The sequence below is a fragment of the Triturus cristatus genome, chromosome 3_1 (assembly GCF_964204655.1).
Source record: "Triturus cristatus chromosome 3_1, aTriCri1.1, whole genome shotgun sequence".
Classification (NCBI taxonomy): Eukaryota; Metazoa; Chordata; class Amphibia; order Caudata; family Salamandridae; genus Triturus; species Triturus cristatus.
The window spans coordinates 575051563-575070101 of record NC_140583.1 but is presented as its reverse complement, the minus strand read 5'-3'; the positions used below and the strand labels follow the sequence as shown (position 1 = coordinate 575070101).

Sequence of the window (18539 nt, the reverse complement as noted above, 5' to 3'; positions counted from 1 at the left end):
TTACAGACACCCTGTAACCTTGGTACCATATACTAGGGACTTTCAAGTTGAGTTATGTCAACTGAGTGTAAGCCAATCAACCATGTACTTTTTAACTGGGCAGTGTACATGCACCGAATCCTGCTTAGCAGGGCTCAGGGCATTTCAGAGCCTTTACAACAGCACCTAGTAGTCAACAATGGGGGCCAAAAGTGGGGGGTGCCTGTAAAGTTCCTGTTTCTTCACAACAATCCACCTTCAGCTTCTTTTGCAGTGAAAATCTCTTCTGGATTCAGGTATTTTGCACAGAATATGTAGCAGTATTACCTACTTGCGAAGAGGAGGGATAGAAGAGGAAGTGGACGTGAAAAGATTCCACAATACTGCTTGGCCCACTCTAACTTCTTTGTGTGACACCAGGTCTAAACAGTAGTGCTTTGTAAATGTGTGTTCTGAAGACCACGTGGCTGTCCTAAAGCGGTCTTGCATGGAGACTTTGGCTGTAAAACCTAGCATAGCCCTTTTTACTAGCTGAATGGACCCTTAGTCTTGCCACTAGCATTTTGTTGACTATTGAGTAGCATAGTTCACTGATTTCATATAACATTATCCCTTTTATTTAGTGATGTACCTCTAGCCTGTTTTGAGTGTCATGTGAAGAACTATTTGGTTTTCCTGATGTTATGAGTAAACTGCATGTGATACATAAATGCTATTCTGACATACAAAGTGTTCAAGGCTCTTTCAACTCCTCTGAAAGAATACCGGTAGAGTTATGCATTGGTTAATGCGAAAAAGTAACACCACTTTCAGCAAGAATATAGGGTGTATTTTCATGATCACCTTATCCTTGTGTATGGCTTTTGTACTGGGAGTGCCTGTAGCAAGCTTATTCTTGTGACTGCCACTAATAAAACAGTTTTTAATGTGAGGTGTTTAAGTGGAGCCTTGTACATAGGCTCAAATGGTGCCTCCATGAACCTTGATAATGCAAGATTGAGGTTCCACTGTGGTAAAGGCACTGATTCTGTAGGTTTTTTTCAAGACTAGTGTTCTTGAGTAGACACCAAATCTCACTACCCCAATCACGTTGGCTGTTAAAGTGGGTTTCCATAGCAGTGACCCTCCTGTCTATGGATGTGATCTGTGTCCAGAAAGCAGTGTTCTCCCTCTTAAAGATTATACTTCTGCAGTTGTGGCTCAGACAGCTGTATTTACCAAGCAGCCGCGACCCGTGCTGGTAAGTGCGGTGGTACTGGGTTACGGAGGATTCGATAGACGACCACGAGGGAAAATTAAATAAATAACTAATTTTCCCTCATCGTAGTCTGTTGAAATACAACCACCCTGCCCCACCACTCTTACCTGAATGGGCCGCAGCTGTTACCAAGTCTGTAAAGAATTTGATTTCAGCCAGGTACTTCAGCAACTTGCCAAGGACAGAGTCCGTCATGTCCAGCGCGGTCAACATGTCTGCGGGTTCTAGTACCACCTGCAGGTTTTGGTCACTGCTTCAGAAAAGACAAACTGTCTCATGGGCTTAGCTTTGACAGATATCATACAGGAGGGCATACTGATGGTTTATAAAATGTGACCTGTTGCAGTTTATTCAAGGTTGACACTATTTCTGAAGCCTCTAGCACTCTATTCCAGTCAGAGCATCAGGCGGTTGTTGCAACATCTATTTTTCTGGCTAGTTATCATAGACAGCGTTCCACAGATTTCATGGGGCAAGAGCTACTCCTGTGATCTCATCACACTCTCCAAAACGCTTTTTCAGTGTTATAATACATTTGATCTCATTCTAACATGGCTACTGTTGTGAAAGACTACAATCCAATTTCTATGGGGGTGGTAATACTCTGGTGCCGGATTTAACATTAATGTTTTGGGGGTTTTGGACACCTCTCCCCTTTTTAAACTTTCTTTATGTTGTCCCCCACATAGAGCTCTTTGCTGCTCAGCCCCTGTTGTTCCATTCACTCCTTGTGTACTCTTCAGGTATTGTTAGACGGATCTTACAGACAGCTGAATCTGAGAATATTTCCAGTCCCCCGTAGTTACTAGTGTTTTCGGAGTCGCAAGCTCCATCATCCTTTAAGCTCTCCCAGGGTGAGCGGCATAGGGCGCACAGTTGACTTCTGAAGGGTGGGACGCTCTACTGCTGAAGGCTGCGTAAAGAACTAAGCCACACCTTTTGAAGATTTCTAGGGTTGGCCAGGGGTATCCTAATTGTGCTGGTTAGAGGGTCGCTTGATGTTCTAAGAAAGTGTCAGGGTCATCACTTGCATGTAGCTCAAAAAAAATGACTGAGAGATTCTGTTAGGATACCGCTCCAGGGCTCAGGACAGTGCTCTACTCAGGTGCTCTTTACAGGGATGCCACCTTAATTGTCTGCACCAAGCCCCGCCTCCCTTCTCTGCTTTTCTAACTCTGCGACCCAGCCAAGGCGCCAGCCACCCAATGTGCTCAAAGTATCTTGTTTCAATGGACAACGGTCTTGGGCTTAAACAACAACAATGCAAATCAATCTTCCAACTTACGGTCTCTTGGGACAAAAAAAATGCATACCGTATGCTAGTTGTTTAGGGTATACTTAGGGCAGTTTTGGAAAAATGTAAAGAGTGTGCTTATAATCTAAAATGGTGTAGAAGAACTTCAGGGATCCCATGCTGACAGCCACCATGCTTCGACAGCACTGAATTCCGCTGTCAGAAAGTCGCTCTGTTTATACTGTACAGTGTGCGCAGAGTCCACAGCCCCCAGAGGTTTGGCAGAGGCTAAAGTTAGATATAACCTTACTCTCTAAAGTGGTAGCTTGGTCGAGCAGTAAGGCAATATCAGAGGACAGTGTAAAGCATTTGTTGTACACACTCAAGAACTAAACTCTAGGCCAATGGTTTGTATGTAAAAATATATGGTTGTTTTATTTTAGAACCAACAATAGGTATCAAAATATACTTCCTCAGAATGAGATGCTTTATATAAATACTTTTGCAATATGCAATTGACTTTTGTAGAAAGTTTACAAGTGGTTGCAATAGGCAACATAATTTTAAACAATCTCGGATGGACGTCTGTTTGGAGGTGGCATCAACAAACGAAGAAAGATGGTCCCCACAGAATAATATGGATCGTCGCTAACCTGGCTGTATTGATCATACGGTGCTCTGCTATTTGGGGAATTTACTGACCACTGTGCTGCCGCCATTATCGTCTTCCCTCCCGCTGCCGCAACCGGACATCCAGCGGCCGCCGAGAGGAGGGAGACTACACCGCCCAGCCTGCCCTGCTTCCCGCAACGCTGTTCCCGCGACCGGAGGCGCTATAAAAGCCCGTAAGGCCCCGCGTCGCGGGATCGCGCGCCGGGCGAAGCCCGGGCACAGGGCGGGCCGTCGGAGGCTGAAGGAGGCCGGGCCACCCCCCCTAAGCTTGGACGGATGTGGGACATATGAGAAGTAAAACCATTTGTACATCCTGTAGATTGTATACACGGTCTAACAGTGATATTTGTAGAACTAAAGGTAAGGGGAGATTGTTATAACACATTTGGATATGGTAAGGCGTCGAGCCAAAGTACTAGCGGATTCAGCATGCAACACTATTGACACATATTTGGTAAAAGCAGTTAGTGTCCTTACCCAAGAAATAGATCGTACAGAAAGAAGCCAATAGATCAAGGTAACCTCAGTAGAACAACTACACATAATAGCGAAGCGGCCATAGCCGTGACCACTTCAGATGGAGTTAATATTAATGACAGCATCCAGTCCAAAATTTCGAATACTCCTAGATTGTTTGTTACAGATGATAGTTCTGTTTCTCCATTATCCCCCTTGGCTAACCCAAAAGGTGCACGGAAAAAACCATAGGGCAGGGCAACACAACGAGGAAAAGGGGAAAAAAATTACCCACAATAGAGAATACAGTTACTACAAGCACAAAGGCTAAACAAAACTCTGTGGGTACTCCTAACATAGAAGCAGTCTTCGATAAATTAGTTGAGCTGATCAGGCCATTACACGAAAAAGTGGATAACCTGGTTAGGGAGGTTCACAAATTAAGAGGATCCATTGATAAAAATGGGTTGCATGAACCTCAAAGTGTAGGTGTAGAAGCAACCATTATATCAGAGGGTATTACCGAAGGAAATACTGGTAAATTAAATGTGACCAAGAGTAAATCTTCCACGATTCCTACCATAAACACTAGTAGTATCCGTGTTAGCAACCAACATGTCATACGTCAGTCCCGCGGAGGTTCAGTTATAAGTCCTCAATTACCTGTGGGAGGAAATCCAACAGCTAGTATAAATCAGGGAGCACAACTTAACGTAAAAATTACACCTATAGAACAACTATGTAAGGATAAGGAAGCCCACACGACAGCAATAACTACTAGACAGTCCCCACCTTGTATCAATTTGCCCCCGGAATGCAGTGCGTATGTGGCAGTGCTCGCAAACATAACCCAAGTTAAGAAATGGGCAAGCAGAGAATCATGATACACTAAAAAATAAAATCCTTCACTGGTTGGCCACCAACTGTAATTTCCCCATGGAGGGGGCCAGCCAGATTATACTAACACAGAGGGTGGGTTGGGTAGGCCCCCTCAGGAAAAACTTTGAGGGGGACTGCGTCATAATAAATTTCAAATCCCGTTCATGGGCCAAAAGTACCCTTAAAAATGCTCCATTACCATCGGCGTGGGAATTCAATACAACTTTACTACCATTAGGCTATTTTTATAGGCATCTATTGGAACCCAGCCATTCATCTAACAATAATTTTGTAAACCCCTCGAGACATCGTTCTAATTTTTCTATCCCAACATATAATAGATTTAAGGTCTTTGAATCCCTGGAGGATATTGATTGACTTAATCGGCCAAAAGGTATAAATCAGGATAGCTACCCTATAAGTCCTATACCGATTGTAGCACCCAATGAACGTAAGGGAGAAAAGAGATATGTCAGCCAGGATCTCTGCCACCTACTCAGCGCAGTAAAAGTTGCACAAATCCCTACTGCATTTAAACTTAATACAGTTGAAGCTGTTAGCACAATAGAGGGACTGGAACCCATCAGCACATCAGTCAAGCTATATATGAAAGATACTCTTTACCCACAGAAATTCCTGTAGCAGTAAAAAATGGATGTGCAGCTGCTAACCTAGACCTGGATTCGGGTTATAGCGTTGTCACCTGGAATATAGCAGGTATAAACAGAAAACTGGACACCCCATTTTGGAGGGATTTTATTTCTATAGGTTACGATATAATATGCCTCCAAGAAACTTGGCGTAAGGAGCCTATTTTTATCGAGGGTTATACCTCGTACTGCTGGAATGCAGTTAGCTCAGCCGCTGGTAGGGCTAAGGGAGGCTTATTACTCCTAATATCAACTAAACTCAACACCTGCAAAATTAGAAGTTGCACCTCAGTGGATATTTACTCTCAGGTGTTACGACTAGAGTTTAATAAAGGTAAAGATTTAATTTTGATTAATTTCTATAATAATGTTTTTAGTGCTGACAGAGGCACAATCTTAACCCCGTTGGAAAAAGACATTGAGAGGGCTCTGGCGCTATCATGTAACCAGTCTATTATTTTATGGGCGGGAGATTTTAACATTAGCCCATGCCCTTTTGCAATGAGTGATTTGTGTGGGATTAGAAGGGAGAGCGGAAATATGGAAGATGTTGACTACCTACACTTCCCACATTGCACCTATGGCACAGCGCTAAACAATATGATAGCAAAGTTTGATTTGGATATGCTAAGTTGCACGAAAAATAGAGAAAATTTAAACTGTCCAACCTTTACAGGGAGAAATGCTAATACTTATATTGATCACATTCTGCTCTCCAATAACACTGCTTACTGTAACCTATGGGTTAATGAGCAAGCATTAAGCGACCACAATAGCATTTCTATAATATTACAATGCTGGGGTAATAAACAAACAAACGGAAACAACTGTATTAACAATGTCGAAGCCGTAAGACCAAATGGTACGAGGATTAGATGGTCGAGGATTGTCCCACATAAAATACACGAGGAGGTGTTAAGAAAATGTAGCAAGGAGATAGACTACTGTCTTGGCGAGGAAGTTAATTCCAACATCATACTCACTAGCCTTCTAAGGATTAATGAAACAATAGAAAGCCTGATCACTAAGAAAACTAACGGGAAAAAAGAAATTAATTTAGGGTGGTTTGATAAAAGCTGTACTCGCGCCCTGCATGATTTAAAACAAGCTCTGAGTACCAAACCACGTAATTCTACTAGTATTAAAAATTCCCGTGATATCTATAAAGTATCCCTTGCTAAGAGGAAAAGAGACCTTCAAGAAGAGGCCTGGAACAACCTTAATCTAGCGGCAGATACAAATAATAGTAAACTCTACTGGGAGACTATCAATAGCTCCTTTTTGAAGAATGACAGAGTGCCCAAAATAACCTCACATGTAGACTGCAACTCATGGACCGAACACTTTTTAAACATTTTTAATCCTGGTAGGATAGTTTTAGATTCTTTAATGGATAATGACTGCACATGACCAAGGTTACCTCTAGAAATAAGTCTAGACGAGGTATATGAGGGATTAACTAATAGTAAAGGAGGTAAAGCCCCTGGACCAGATGGGGTCCCGCTGGACCTATATAAAACCGAATTACACCTGTGGGCCCCTATTCTGACTAGGCTTTTCCATGCAACCGCGGAGGGACAGTTACCATTTCATGGGGCCAATCCTTAATTATTACCATCTTCAAAAAAGGCTCCAAATCTGAGGCAAGTAATTATCGCCCTATCTCCCTTTTGGACTCCTCAATCAAAATAATGAGTAGAATAATGTTAAAAAGTTTAGAAACCTGGGCCATGGATAACATAATTTTATCAAAGGCACAATACGGTTTTAGAAAAGGTCTGGGGACACTGGAGCAGTGTGTAAATCTTGACCTCCTTATCAATAAATACACAATCTCTAAGGAGGGCAATCTGTTCCTCTGTTTCGCAGACCTGAGCAGCGCTTTTGATCTTGTAGATCATAAAATTCTATGGGAAATTTTGTTAGAATTAGGTGCCCCAAAGGAATGTGTATATTTTTTAGCACGGCTCTACTCAAGACTGTCATGTAAAGTTCGCTATGGACCATCGGGGGAATGCACACCGTTTTTCAAAGTTGCCAGAGGAATCCGACAGGGTTGTGTTTTAGCGCCTTTTTTATTTTCATTATTTATTAATCAAATTGATTCTATTTTAAGTCAGTTACCCTCGGATGCCCCTATTATAGACGGGAGTGCTACCCCAATCTTATTATATGCGGATGACGCTGTTCTTTTATCGCGAACACAGGTTGGATTACAACGCTTTATTGATAGATTTGTGTTATTTATTGAAAATAGAAAACTGTTAGTTAACAAAACCAAGACTTTTGCGATGATCTGCGGCAAGAAAGTAAAACCGGTTAGCACTTTCTATATTGATAAAGCCAAGATGCAAACGGTCAATAGGTTTTGCTACCTAGGAATAACAAAGAAAAATAAAGAAGAATAAAAGAAATGATGGCCATTTATAACGCCAGGTGTGTCTCATCGGCACTGTATGGGGCGGGAGTGTGGGGCCACCATTGCGTGAATTCTCTCCAGAGCGATGAAAATAAGTTTTTAAAAAAACGAGTATGTGCCCCCTCCTCAGCATCAACTATGTTAATTCACGAGGAAGTTGGAATAGAATATGTTATGGACTTAGCTGCATTACGCCCATTATTACTCTGGCGTTCTATTTGGTCAAAACCTGAAACAATATTTACACAAACAATCATCAAAGACGGTCTAATCTTTTATATGATTGTAATATCTGCTTGAGTCCAGAAGCTACAGCGCTGATACCAAAGAAAGACCTAAAATTGAGGTTTCTATCATATAAGAGAGCGGCCAGAGAGAGGCAGTCTAGAAATCGAACAACTACAGTATTCTATTATGATTTAAATTTGATTAAAGGTTTTCAGACATATCTTACCATCGTAACACGTAATTCTCATCGATTTGTTTTAACTCGTTTAAGGTTGGGGATTGTTCACCACCTAGTGTCATTCCCGCATATGAGAACTAGATCTAACTCCATGTGCCCTTGCGATAATATTTCAAAGCAAAGCTGTTGCCATTTTTTACTGTTTTGTAAATTTTATCACCATTTTAGGAAATTTTATCTTAAACCTATCTTTTTAAAATATAATGTTCGGTCCACCAAAACAGCAATGAAGTTAATATCATCTTTAGAAAGCCCAGATATTTGTTTTTCTACTGCATCTTATGTGTTAAAATGTGGAACTATAAGGAAGTCAATAATTTGCCCTGTGTAGCTTTTATTAATTTGCGTATTTTGCACATTATCATGTACTGATAGCAACTTTTCTGTACTCATAACCTTGAGGAGACCGTGGATGCATACGGCACTTTAATAATGCCTTTTTTGCACTTTGCATTCTTTGCACAGTTACTATACATTTGTCACTTTATGCGGAAATTGCACATTGCCAAATAATTTTAATGGAATATTTATTTGGTATGGAAAGGGGTTGAATTTGTACATAATAATGTATTTAGCCCATTGTATAAGGCACTTTTTTGCTATGTAATTTAACCTCTCTGTTTTACTGTTTGTTCTGCTTATATGGTTGTATCTTACAAACCGAATAAAGCTTTTGATTGATTGATACTTTCTCAGAATGAGATGCTTTAGATAAATGCTTTCAATCGGTAACAGACTTTTGAACACAGTAGTTACAGTTGTTGCAATTGGCAACACAATTTCAAACACAATTATACATTGAGCTCAATGGGAATTTCTAAGTAAATGCAATTAGTTACTTTTTGGATTACTTTTCTAACCACAGGACTGGATCCTAGATTCAGTCCTGGGACAGTTCCTGGAAACAGGTGAGTAAAAACGTTTTGGTTACAGGTATGATTTTAAGGAATATTATTGTATTTTAAAAGTTTACACTTGGAAACTTTTGCACATAGAATCACCAATGTTATACCACGGGAGGAAATTCACTTAGCAGGTAAGTAGGGTTATTGTTACTTTTTCTTACTCAGTGTTGGATCCTGGATCCAGCATTGGTGCATCTCCTGTAAACAGCTGAAATAATACGTTTTTGTTATACAGGCGATTTTTAAGGAATATTTGCAAGTTTCAAAAATCGACACTTAGAAGAATTTCTGGTGAAAACCAGACAATGTTATCCTATGGAGGAAAATCAAGTTAGCGGTAAGTACAGTTGTAATTACTTTTCAAGGTCAGTGCTGGGCACCAAGATCCAGCACTGGGATCTCTCCTGATAGCAGGTGAGTAAATTTGTTTTAATTGCTCGGCTGATTTTTAGTGAATATTTCAAAGTTTCAAAACTCGACACTTAGAAGAATTTCCAAGTGAAAGCAGTCAATGTTACCCTGTGGAAGAAAAGTGAGTTATCGGCTTTTGGGTAAGTACTCGACTGGCAGAGTTAAAGTTCTGGGCATAGACTCAGGGGTCTCCCAGGGTCAGATAGGTACAGTAGTTACACCCTCAGCGGCACAGGGGCAGCCGGGTGCAGAGAGAGTTAGACCCAATGTTATCCTACGGCGGGCAGGGGGCCTTTGGTTGGTGGCTGCTGGCAAGCAGGCCACGCGGCTGTGGGAGCTGGGCTCCTGATCACTTGCTCAGGGCAAGTGGGGAAGTAGATTAGGATAGAGGTTGCACGCTCAGGGGCACTCGGACGGCTGGGTGCAGGGTGCTTTTGGGCCGCAGGGCGCTCAATGGATTTCAATGGAGCAGCTCAGTGACGAACAAAGGCTGCAAGCTCGGGGACAAAGATTCTTCAGGTGCGACCACCACTTCGAGAGAAAAGTTGGGGAGTTGGAGGATAGGTAGGCACCCAGGAGCTAGGCACAGGGGGCCGCAGGGCGCCGTGTGCAAGGGTGACTTTTGGCATCGGAATATCTTACCCTCTGCTGGTCGCGGTTGGAGAGTTCCCTGGTTCTGAGGCTGCAGGCGTTGTCAGGAACGTCGAGGTGGGTCCTTGGGTGCTGGATTCTGGGTCACAGTTGCCGGGGGGACGTCCTCGTGGTCTTTGTCCACTCAGGCACAAGCCAGGCATGGCGGGTGCAGAGTGTGCAGGGTTCGCGCTTCTTGGCTGGTGCCAGGGGTTGTTGCTTTTTGTTGAGCAGGACCACTGCTCGTGGGAGTCCCAGTGTTTTTAGAGTCACAAGGCAGTCAGGTCCTCCAGGGTTTTTGAGGTTGCTGACCACTGGAGACGCCGGGATTTAGCAGGAGCAGGTTCAAGGGTCGACAGGCCTGTAGGGCTGGGGCCAAATCAGTTGGTGTCTTCCTCTTGTTAGCAGCTGCATGGCAGGTCTTCTTGTTTCTTGATCTTCTTGCTTGTTTCGGATTCGGGATCTGAGGAAGGAAGGTTAAGGGTGCCCCTAAATACTAAATAAAGGGGCGTTACAGGTAGGTAAAGGGCAGGGACCAATGGGTCCTGCCACTCTCCTGTGGGAGGGGGGCAGCAGCCTAGTCCTGATTGGGCAGGGCTCCCCATCTTCAAGATGGCGAGAGCCCGGAGATGTGCTTCACCTCGCCTCCCCCACCTGAGGGGTGGGGTTGGCAGAGGCTGGCACACCCCCTTTCCTCCCTTGGGGTTTCTCGCCAGGCTTCCCACCAGAGTGGGGGTTAGAACCGGTGGGAGCCAGTTGCTGAGTACAGCAAGTGGCCTGGAGAAGCTCACAAAGGCGGCATGCCTTTGAAGCTTCCCCTGCCCATCCTGTGGGAGGAGACCTAGCACGTCACCCAGGATGTGCATTGTTGCAGGCCCAGGAGAGCGGATGGCTCTCTACCCAGGGGTTCAGCAACAGGTCTGCTGTGCGGCAGCCTAGGCAGCCCCTCAGACAAGACGTGGATTGTAGGTTAGGTTCAGGGGGCAACTCTAAGTTGCCCTCTGTCGTGCATTGTATATTAAATCCCACAATGGCATCAGTGTGGGTTTAATGTGCTGAGAAGTTTGACACCAAACTTCTCAGTCTTCAGTGTTGCCATCATGGTGCTGTGGAGTTCTTTTTGACGACCTCCCAGCACCATATACTCTTAATGGCAGCACTGCACTTACAGTGCCCAGGAATAGACCTGGGTACTGTAGCAGTACAGGGCTCATGCACCTGTACCCACACCACTGGCATAAAGCAGCCAGCTAGAGGGGTGACTGAGGTATGCCAGGGCAGTGTGTGTTGTGGGCATGGCACACAGGGATGTGTGCCATGTCGACTCTGTTTTGTTCTGCACCAAGACACTCAGCCTGCAAAGACAGTGTGTGGGTGTCAGGGTACAGGGCCTCTGAGGGTGGCACAATAAGTGCTGCAGCCCTTAGGGGCCTTCTCTGATCACGGGGTACCTAGGGTACCATTTACCAGGGGCTAACATGTAGCCAGAGATGGCAATTGGGTTTAGGCTGTCATGCAGTTTTAGGGAAGGAACATAGGCCCTGGGTACCTGATTGGCAGGAGCACAGGGCATACTCAGTCAAAGTACATCAGCAATTCAGACAAAAGTGGGGGCATATCATGCAAGAAAGATGGCACTTTCTCACATCCGCCACCTAAAAAAAACTACAAAAAAAAACCCGAAGCCTCAATCCAGCATCAGTCTCAGCGACCATCTCAAGCACTTTGCACTTCTCTTGACAAACGTAAGACTAATTCTTCGGGAGCTCTCTCGATGCAGCTCTTTACCCAATGGAGGAAAAAAATATTCCAAGACAGTGGGCTCACACATGGACATTGTGGCCTTATAATCTATGTCAGACTAAGTCTCAGTCAACTCCCACTCACAATACAAAAGTTTTGAAACGAAACACTTTCGGGCCCAACCAGAAGAAGAGAGAATCTAGAAGAGATTGCCCTTTGCAAAAACTGATATTCTTGAGTGACTGCTGCATCTAAGGCATAGCTTTTTTTCCATTGGACATTATCTTGCCTTACTGAACCAACGTTTTGCCACCCTTGTAATAGACTTCAGGGAGACGTTTAATGAGCAGCTCTGTCTCCTCCCAGTGGTATCTGTCGTACCTGAGGAGAAAGCTAACAGAGATGGCGAACCACCACTATGTTGCTGCTTCTACTGCTAACCTTTTTCCTGCTACATCAGTTTTGAGTCTCTTTTTATCTGGCGGTAGAGCATCAATATTTCACTGTGCAAAGACTCTCTTTCTACACATAAGCACTAATAGGTATTCAGGTGGTAGGTGAGCCTTAATATAGAGTGGGTCATCAGGTCCTGCTTTGCTTTTTGTCTTCACCCGAGGTGTTAACATTCAAACTGTCAAATTTCAAATAACTTAATTCACCAAGCTCAGAAATATTGAGACAAAGTCCGTTTTGCAGGCATTCAAGCCCACTACAGCCATCACATCGCATTTGTCAGTGGTGAGCTATACCAGCCCTGACCAAGTATATACTATTGACAAATTAAAGGTACTAATCAAGCACATTGTTAACTTTGATTCAAGCATTCACCTTCTGATTTCTGCATCTGTAAATCCCTCCACAGTGTCTTTCCGTACACTTCGAGGACGTCCTCTCCGTTTCGGTCTTTTTTCATCATCCGAGTCATCTGAGTAGCTCTCTGAACCAGAAGAATGCTGTGCTTTTTGCTTTAATTCAACATCAGATTCACTATCATTCGCAGGCGCCTAAAGTAATTGAAGGAGTAACATTAAATTAACCAGTCATTACTTCCAATCTTGGGCTTTTACACGACTACAACTTTTCATTCGACAAGAAATTGAAACAAGTCACACAATATGTAACTGATTGAGAACAAAAGGAAAAGATTATCACCTGTAATCCTAGTTCTCTTCCAGGGAATCCTCATCAAAGTCATAAGCACTGAACAGTCCCGTCAACGTGCGGGGATCCTGGAGCACTTAAAAAAATTATGCATATGTATATCAAACTTTGTGCAATGGTACCTCACATATATGTTTGCAATCTAATGGAAGGCTAAAAATGGCCAGATTTCACGGATTGTTCATTCTAAAAAAAGAAAGCTATTACATACAAAACCAGTTGATGACAAAAAAGCAACCATAGAATCTTTCACACACCTTTCTGTTGATGGAAAAGGAAAGGAAATGTGTGACAAAGTTAATCGATAGGCTGCAATGAAAAGCACAGGCGAGAAAACTGGTAGTATTCCTTTAAGAACCTCACAATAAACCCTGCATCCTATCATGCCTCACATGGGACATTAGATCAGGTCATATTTACAGAAATTAAGGGATCCTGGTTAAAAAATTGTTGAGAGCTGTATTAGTTCTGGTCCAGGGAGGTGGGAGGGCTGTTTATGACTTTGTTTATCATTACTCGGGAAGAGAATTAGGATTACAGGTGAGTAACTTCCTTCTCTTGCAGGGAATCCTCATCAACAGTCATCAGCACAGAATAGAATAGAATAGAATAGCAAGCCCATCCCATAGATACGAGGACATCAATGAATGAAATAAATGTGACTTGTAGAGCACACAGCTACTCCATGGAGTGTCCAGGAACTGTGCTTTTCAGTTATCGACAGAGTGCAGACAGATCATCGACTCTTGTCGAGGCAGAACATCCAAAGTATCTCAGTAAAGATCTTGAACTCTCCTGAAGGATCCAGCCTTGGGGCTTGAAGCTCCCCAGTCGTCGTTTCTCCTGTACTCGCTGGGTCTCAGGTAGTACTGACAACCTCTGTAGTTGGGATCTTCATAGAAGACTCAGTGCCCATCTCTGTAGTTGGGCTATTCATAGAAGACCCAGTGCCCATCTTGCACATTATAGGAGTGCGAGAAAGTGCCCTCTTTCTACATGATATGCCCCCACTTCTTGCTGAATTGCTGATGTTCCTTAACTGAGTGTGCCCTGGGCTCCTACTGATCAGATACCCAGGGCCTATGTTCCATCCCTAAAATTGCATTGAAGCCTAAACCGAATTCACATCTCTGGCCACAGGTAGGCCCCTGGTAAATGGTACCATAGGTACCCAGGGCCCTGTGAGCAGGGAAGGTCGGTAAGGGCTGCAGCACTTATTGAGCCACCCTTAGAGGCCCTACTCCTTTTCACTGACACACTGCCTTTGCAGGCTGCATGTTTTGGTGCAGAACAAAGTGAAGAGTCGACATGGCAAACATCCCTCTCGTGGACAGACCGACGTGGACAGACCGAAGTTTATTTGAACAAAAACAGACCGCAGATACATTTTCAATGCTGAATCTTTTGAATACAGACCAAAGTGATTTGAACAATATGAAATCAGGAATGTTAAAGCCTTGAAAAAGCCCACGTCCGACTGACATTGAAGGGCGAAACACGTGTCGGCTGCTCGGGATTTTTTTATGCATTTGTTTGCCATTAAAAAGAGTGGATTGATTGATTATACTCTTCTATTCATGCATAAATAAAAGATCATATTGAAAATCACCTTCTGGCATTCTGCATGATACTTACTAAAAGAACTATTAAAATTTGGAGGAGGAGTCTGTCTCACACCAGTGTAACATCCCTCTATGCCATGCCTACAAACCACTGCCCTGGCATAGATCAGTCACCCCTCTAGCTGGGTGCACTATGCCAGTGGTGAGGGTACAAGTTCATGAGCCCTGTACCCCTACAGTGTCCAAGTCCATTCCTGGGCATTGTAAGTGCAGTGCTGCCATTAAGAGTATATGGTGCTGGGAGCTTGTCATTCCGAACTCCACAGCACCATAATGGCTACACTGAAAACTGGGAAGTTTGGTATCAAACTTCTCAGCACATTAATCCCACACTGATGCCAGTGTGGGACTTAATGTAAAATGCACGACAGAGGGCATCTTAGAGATGCCCACTGAAACTCTACCAACTTCTAGTGTCCTGACTGAGTGGCTGCTTAGGCTGCCACCAACAGACATGTTTCGGGACCCTGGGTCGAGAGCCTGCTGCTCTCGGGGCCCAGAAACAATGCACATCCTGGGACGAGGTGCCAAGCCTCCGCCCCCAGGATGGGCATGGTTCACGAAGGGGAAGCTTCAAAGGCATGCTGCCTTTGTGAACCTCCCCAAATCATTTGCTGCTTCAGCAACTGGTCCCCACTGGTTCTACCGCCCCACTTTGGGTGGGAGAACCAGCGGAAAAAACAAGCGAGGGAAAGAGGTGTGCCCACCTCTGCCAACTCCACCCCTCAGGTGGGGGAGGCGAGGTGAAGCACAACTTTGTGTCCCCAACATCTTGAGGATGGGGGGACCCAACCAACCAGGGACAGGCTCCTACCCCCCTCCCACTGGAGGGTGGCACGATAGGGGGTGTGCCCACCCCAGGGAAGGGACCCATTGGTCCCTGCCCTTTACCTACCTGTAACGCCCCTAAATCTAGTATTTAGGGGCAACCCTGAACCTTGCTTCCTCAGATCTAGCCTAATAACAAGAAGAAAAGAAAAAGAAGGACCGAACAGCCGTGCAGCCAGCTAACAAGAGGAAGACGCCAACTGACTTGGCCCCAGCCCTACAGGCCTGTCTCCCCTCGAACAGGCTCCTGCGAAATCCCGGTGTGACCTGCAGCCAGCAACCTCAAAAGCCCTGAAGGACCTGCCTGCCTTCACTTCCAAAAACTCCTTCTCCCATGAACACTGGAATTTTTCAACTGCAACCTCTGGCAGCAGCCTAAGACCGCAAATCCAGCCTACTCTGCACTTGCCAAAACTGGCCCGAGCTTGAGTGGGAAAACACCACGAGGAGGTCACCCCGGTGATCCTGAACAGAGATCCGGCGACCCCTGACCTGCCTCCAGCTGACGCCTGCAGTCTAAATCCAGAAGGACGCCCTAACCGCGACCAGGAGCTGGTAAGAAGATCCGATCCCAAAAGGCACCCCTGCACCCGATGCCCCACGGCCTTATGTGCCCAAACCGACGGTGCCTAACCAACCTTTAACTTCCCAACTTACCTCTCTAAGTGGTGGTCGCACCCAGAAGTCCTTCGTCTACCTGCCTGCAGTGCTTTTGCACACCGTAGGTTCTCCATTGAAAACAACAGGGTGCCCGACGTCAAAACAGCACTCAGCACCCGGCCGCCTCAGTGCCGCTGAGGGTGCACCTTTTGAGCTACTTTGTTTCCCCATTTGCCCTAACCTAAACCCTAGGAGCTTTGCTCCCACAACCCAGTGGCCTGCTTGCCACCAGCCACCAGCTGGAGGCCCCCTATCCCCCATTGGATAACATTGGGCCTCAACACTCTGCACCCGGCCGCCCTAGTGCCGCTGAGGGTGCAACAAGAGTGCATCACTGACCCTAGGGGACCCCTGAGTCTAACCCCAGAACGTTAACTCTCACAGTCGATAACCTACCTGTGAACCGATAACCTGTTTTTCCTCCTTAGGATAACATTGACAATTTTCTTCTAAAAAGTTTCTATGTGTGGAGTTTTGAAATCTAAAAATATTCTTTAAAAATCACACGAATAACCAAAACGTATTTACTTACCTGTTTGCATGAAATGTACCAGTGCTAAATCTAGGTATCCAGCACTGAGTAAGAAAAGTAAAGTAAAAATTAACTTACCTGCAATTTACTGAAAAAGCCTATTCGAGCAAGTTACTTACCTTCGGTAACGATATATCTGTAAGAAACATTAGTTAGTTAGATTCCTTCCCTTAGAATATCCCCATGCGTCAGGCTGGATCCGGAAAGATTTTTCGTCAGCAGTACCCTTGCGCGTTGGTAGGCGTCGTCTGCGACTACGCGTCCGTCGTCGGCGTCGTGATCGCCGGGATGACAGCGGAGTACTTAGACGCCGCCCTCATGTGCTGACGTCAGTTCTGTACATAGCTATCTGTGCCAGGAACGCAGAGCCATGCAAGAAACCGACAGTGGTGCCATGAAACTAGGGCCCTGAAAGGGATAACCTTAACCCTAGATATCAGTTCGCAGAACGGGGAGGATGGGAGGGGCGGTAAGGAATCTAACTAACTAATGTTTCTTACAGATATATCGGTACCGAAGGTAAGTAACTTGTTCATCTGAAAGAAACACGTTAGTTGGATTCCTTACCTTAGAATAGATACCCCAGCAATACCAACCCCGGTGGTGGGTCTGCGAACCAAGATCACACCAGGAAGTCCTGGAGAACGGAACGGCCAAAGAAGCCGTCTCTCCGGACTTGGCTGTCCAGGCAGTAATGCTTGGCAAACGTGTACAGCGATGCCTACGTTGCTGCCTGACAAATGTCCTGCAGAGGGACTCCCCATCCCAAGGCAGTAGTAGCCGCTGTGGCCCGAGTGGAATGGGCCCTCAGCCCTACAGGAGGATCCTTCTTAGCCAAGGAATAACAGGCCTTAATGCACAAAATGACCCACCGAGAGATGGTCCGCTTGTGCACTGCCCGCCTCTTCTTAGCGCCCACGTAGCCAACGAAGAATTAGTCGTCCACCCGGAACTGTTTCGTGCGGTCCAGATAGAAGGAGAGCGCATGTTTTGGGTCCAGACGGTGGAGCCTCTCTTTCTCTTTCGAGGGATGCGGAGGCAGAAAGAAGGTGGGCAGTGTAACAGATTGGCCGATGTGAAAAGCAGTTACCACCTTAGGGAGAAAGGAAGGACGAGTCCTGAGAACAACCTTGTCCGGCTGGACAGAAAGGAAAGGAGGCTTAGAAGAGAGAGTCTGGAGCTCACTCACCCTTCTACCAGAGGTGATAGCAACCAGGAAAGCAGTCTTCAGAGTCTGAAGACGAAGAGGACAGTTATGAAGTGGCTCAAAAGGAGCGCACATCAGATAGGTTAACACAAGATTCAAGTCCCACTGAGGCATTACAAAAGGGACAGGTGAAAACATGCGAGTAATGCCTTTTAAGAATCTAGTGACAACAGGGGACTTGAAAAGAGAAGGCTGATCAGGAAGCTGTAATAAGGCAGAAACAGCTGAAAGATACCCCTTGATGGTGCCCAGAGCAGAGCCCTGCTGGGCCAGGGAAAGAAGAAAGAGGAGACCCTCAGAAAGAGGGGCGGAAAGGGGATTCACAGCTTTTGCTGTGCACCATGCCACAAATTTGTTCCACTTGCAGGTGTGTACCGTTTGAGTGGAGGGACGCCTGGCTGCCAGAAAGACATCACAGACTTCGGAAGGCAAGTCAAATGGCCTCAACTGCCGCCGCTCAATCTCCACGCATGGAGATGGGGGCTGGATAGGTTCGGGTGGAGGACCGTCCCCTGCTGCTGCGACAGAAGGTCCTCCTGAAGAGGCAGTCGAATCGGGGGATCGATTGACAGACTGATTAGCTCGGGATAACAGTATCTTCGTACCCAATCCGGAGCCACAAGGATGACTTGGGCCCGGTCGCGCCTGATCTTCTTCAGCACTCTGGGCAGAAGTGGTATAGGCGGAAAAGCGTAGACCGCAACTCCACTCGCGACGAAAAGCGTCTCCGAGCGAGTGCCGCCTTGGAAATTCCAACGCACAGAACTGATGAAATTGCGCATTCTCTTCGGTGGCGAATAGATCTAACCAAGGCTCTCCCCATTGCC

General features: G+C 45.4%; 1 protein-coding gene across 2 annotated transcripts in view; it reads right to left on the bottom strand.

The window, feature by feature from the left end:
- Positions 1-18539, bottom strand: part of CHD2 (chromodomain helicase DNA binding protein 2) — a 1941047-nt gene that overhangs the window by 937616 nt on the left and 984892 nt on the right. For both annotated transcript variants that reach the window (XM_085644496.1, XM_085644497.1), the window contains one exon: positions 12531-12706. In XM_085644496.1, coding sequence (XP_085500622.1) covers positions 12531-12706 — 176 coding nt within the window. The remainder of the gene's footprint in view (positions 1-12530; positions 12707-18539) is intronic.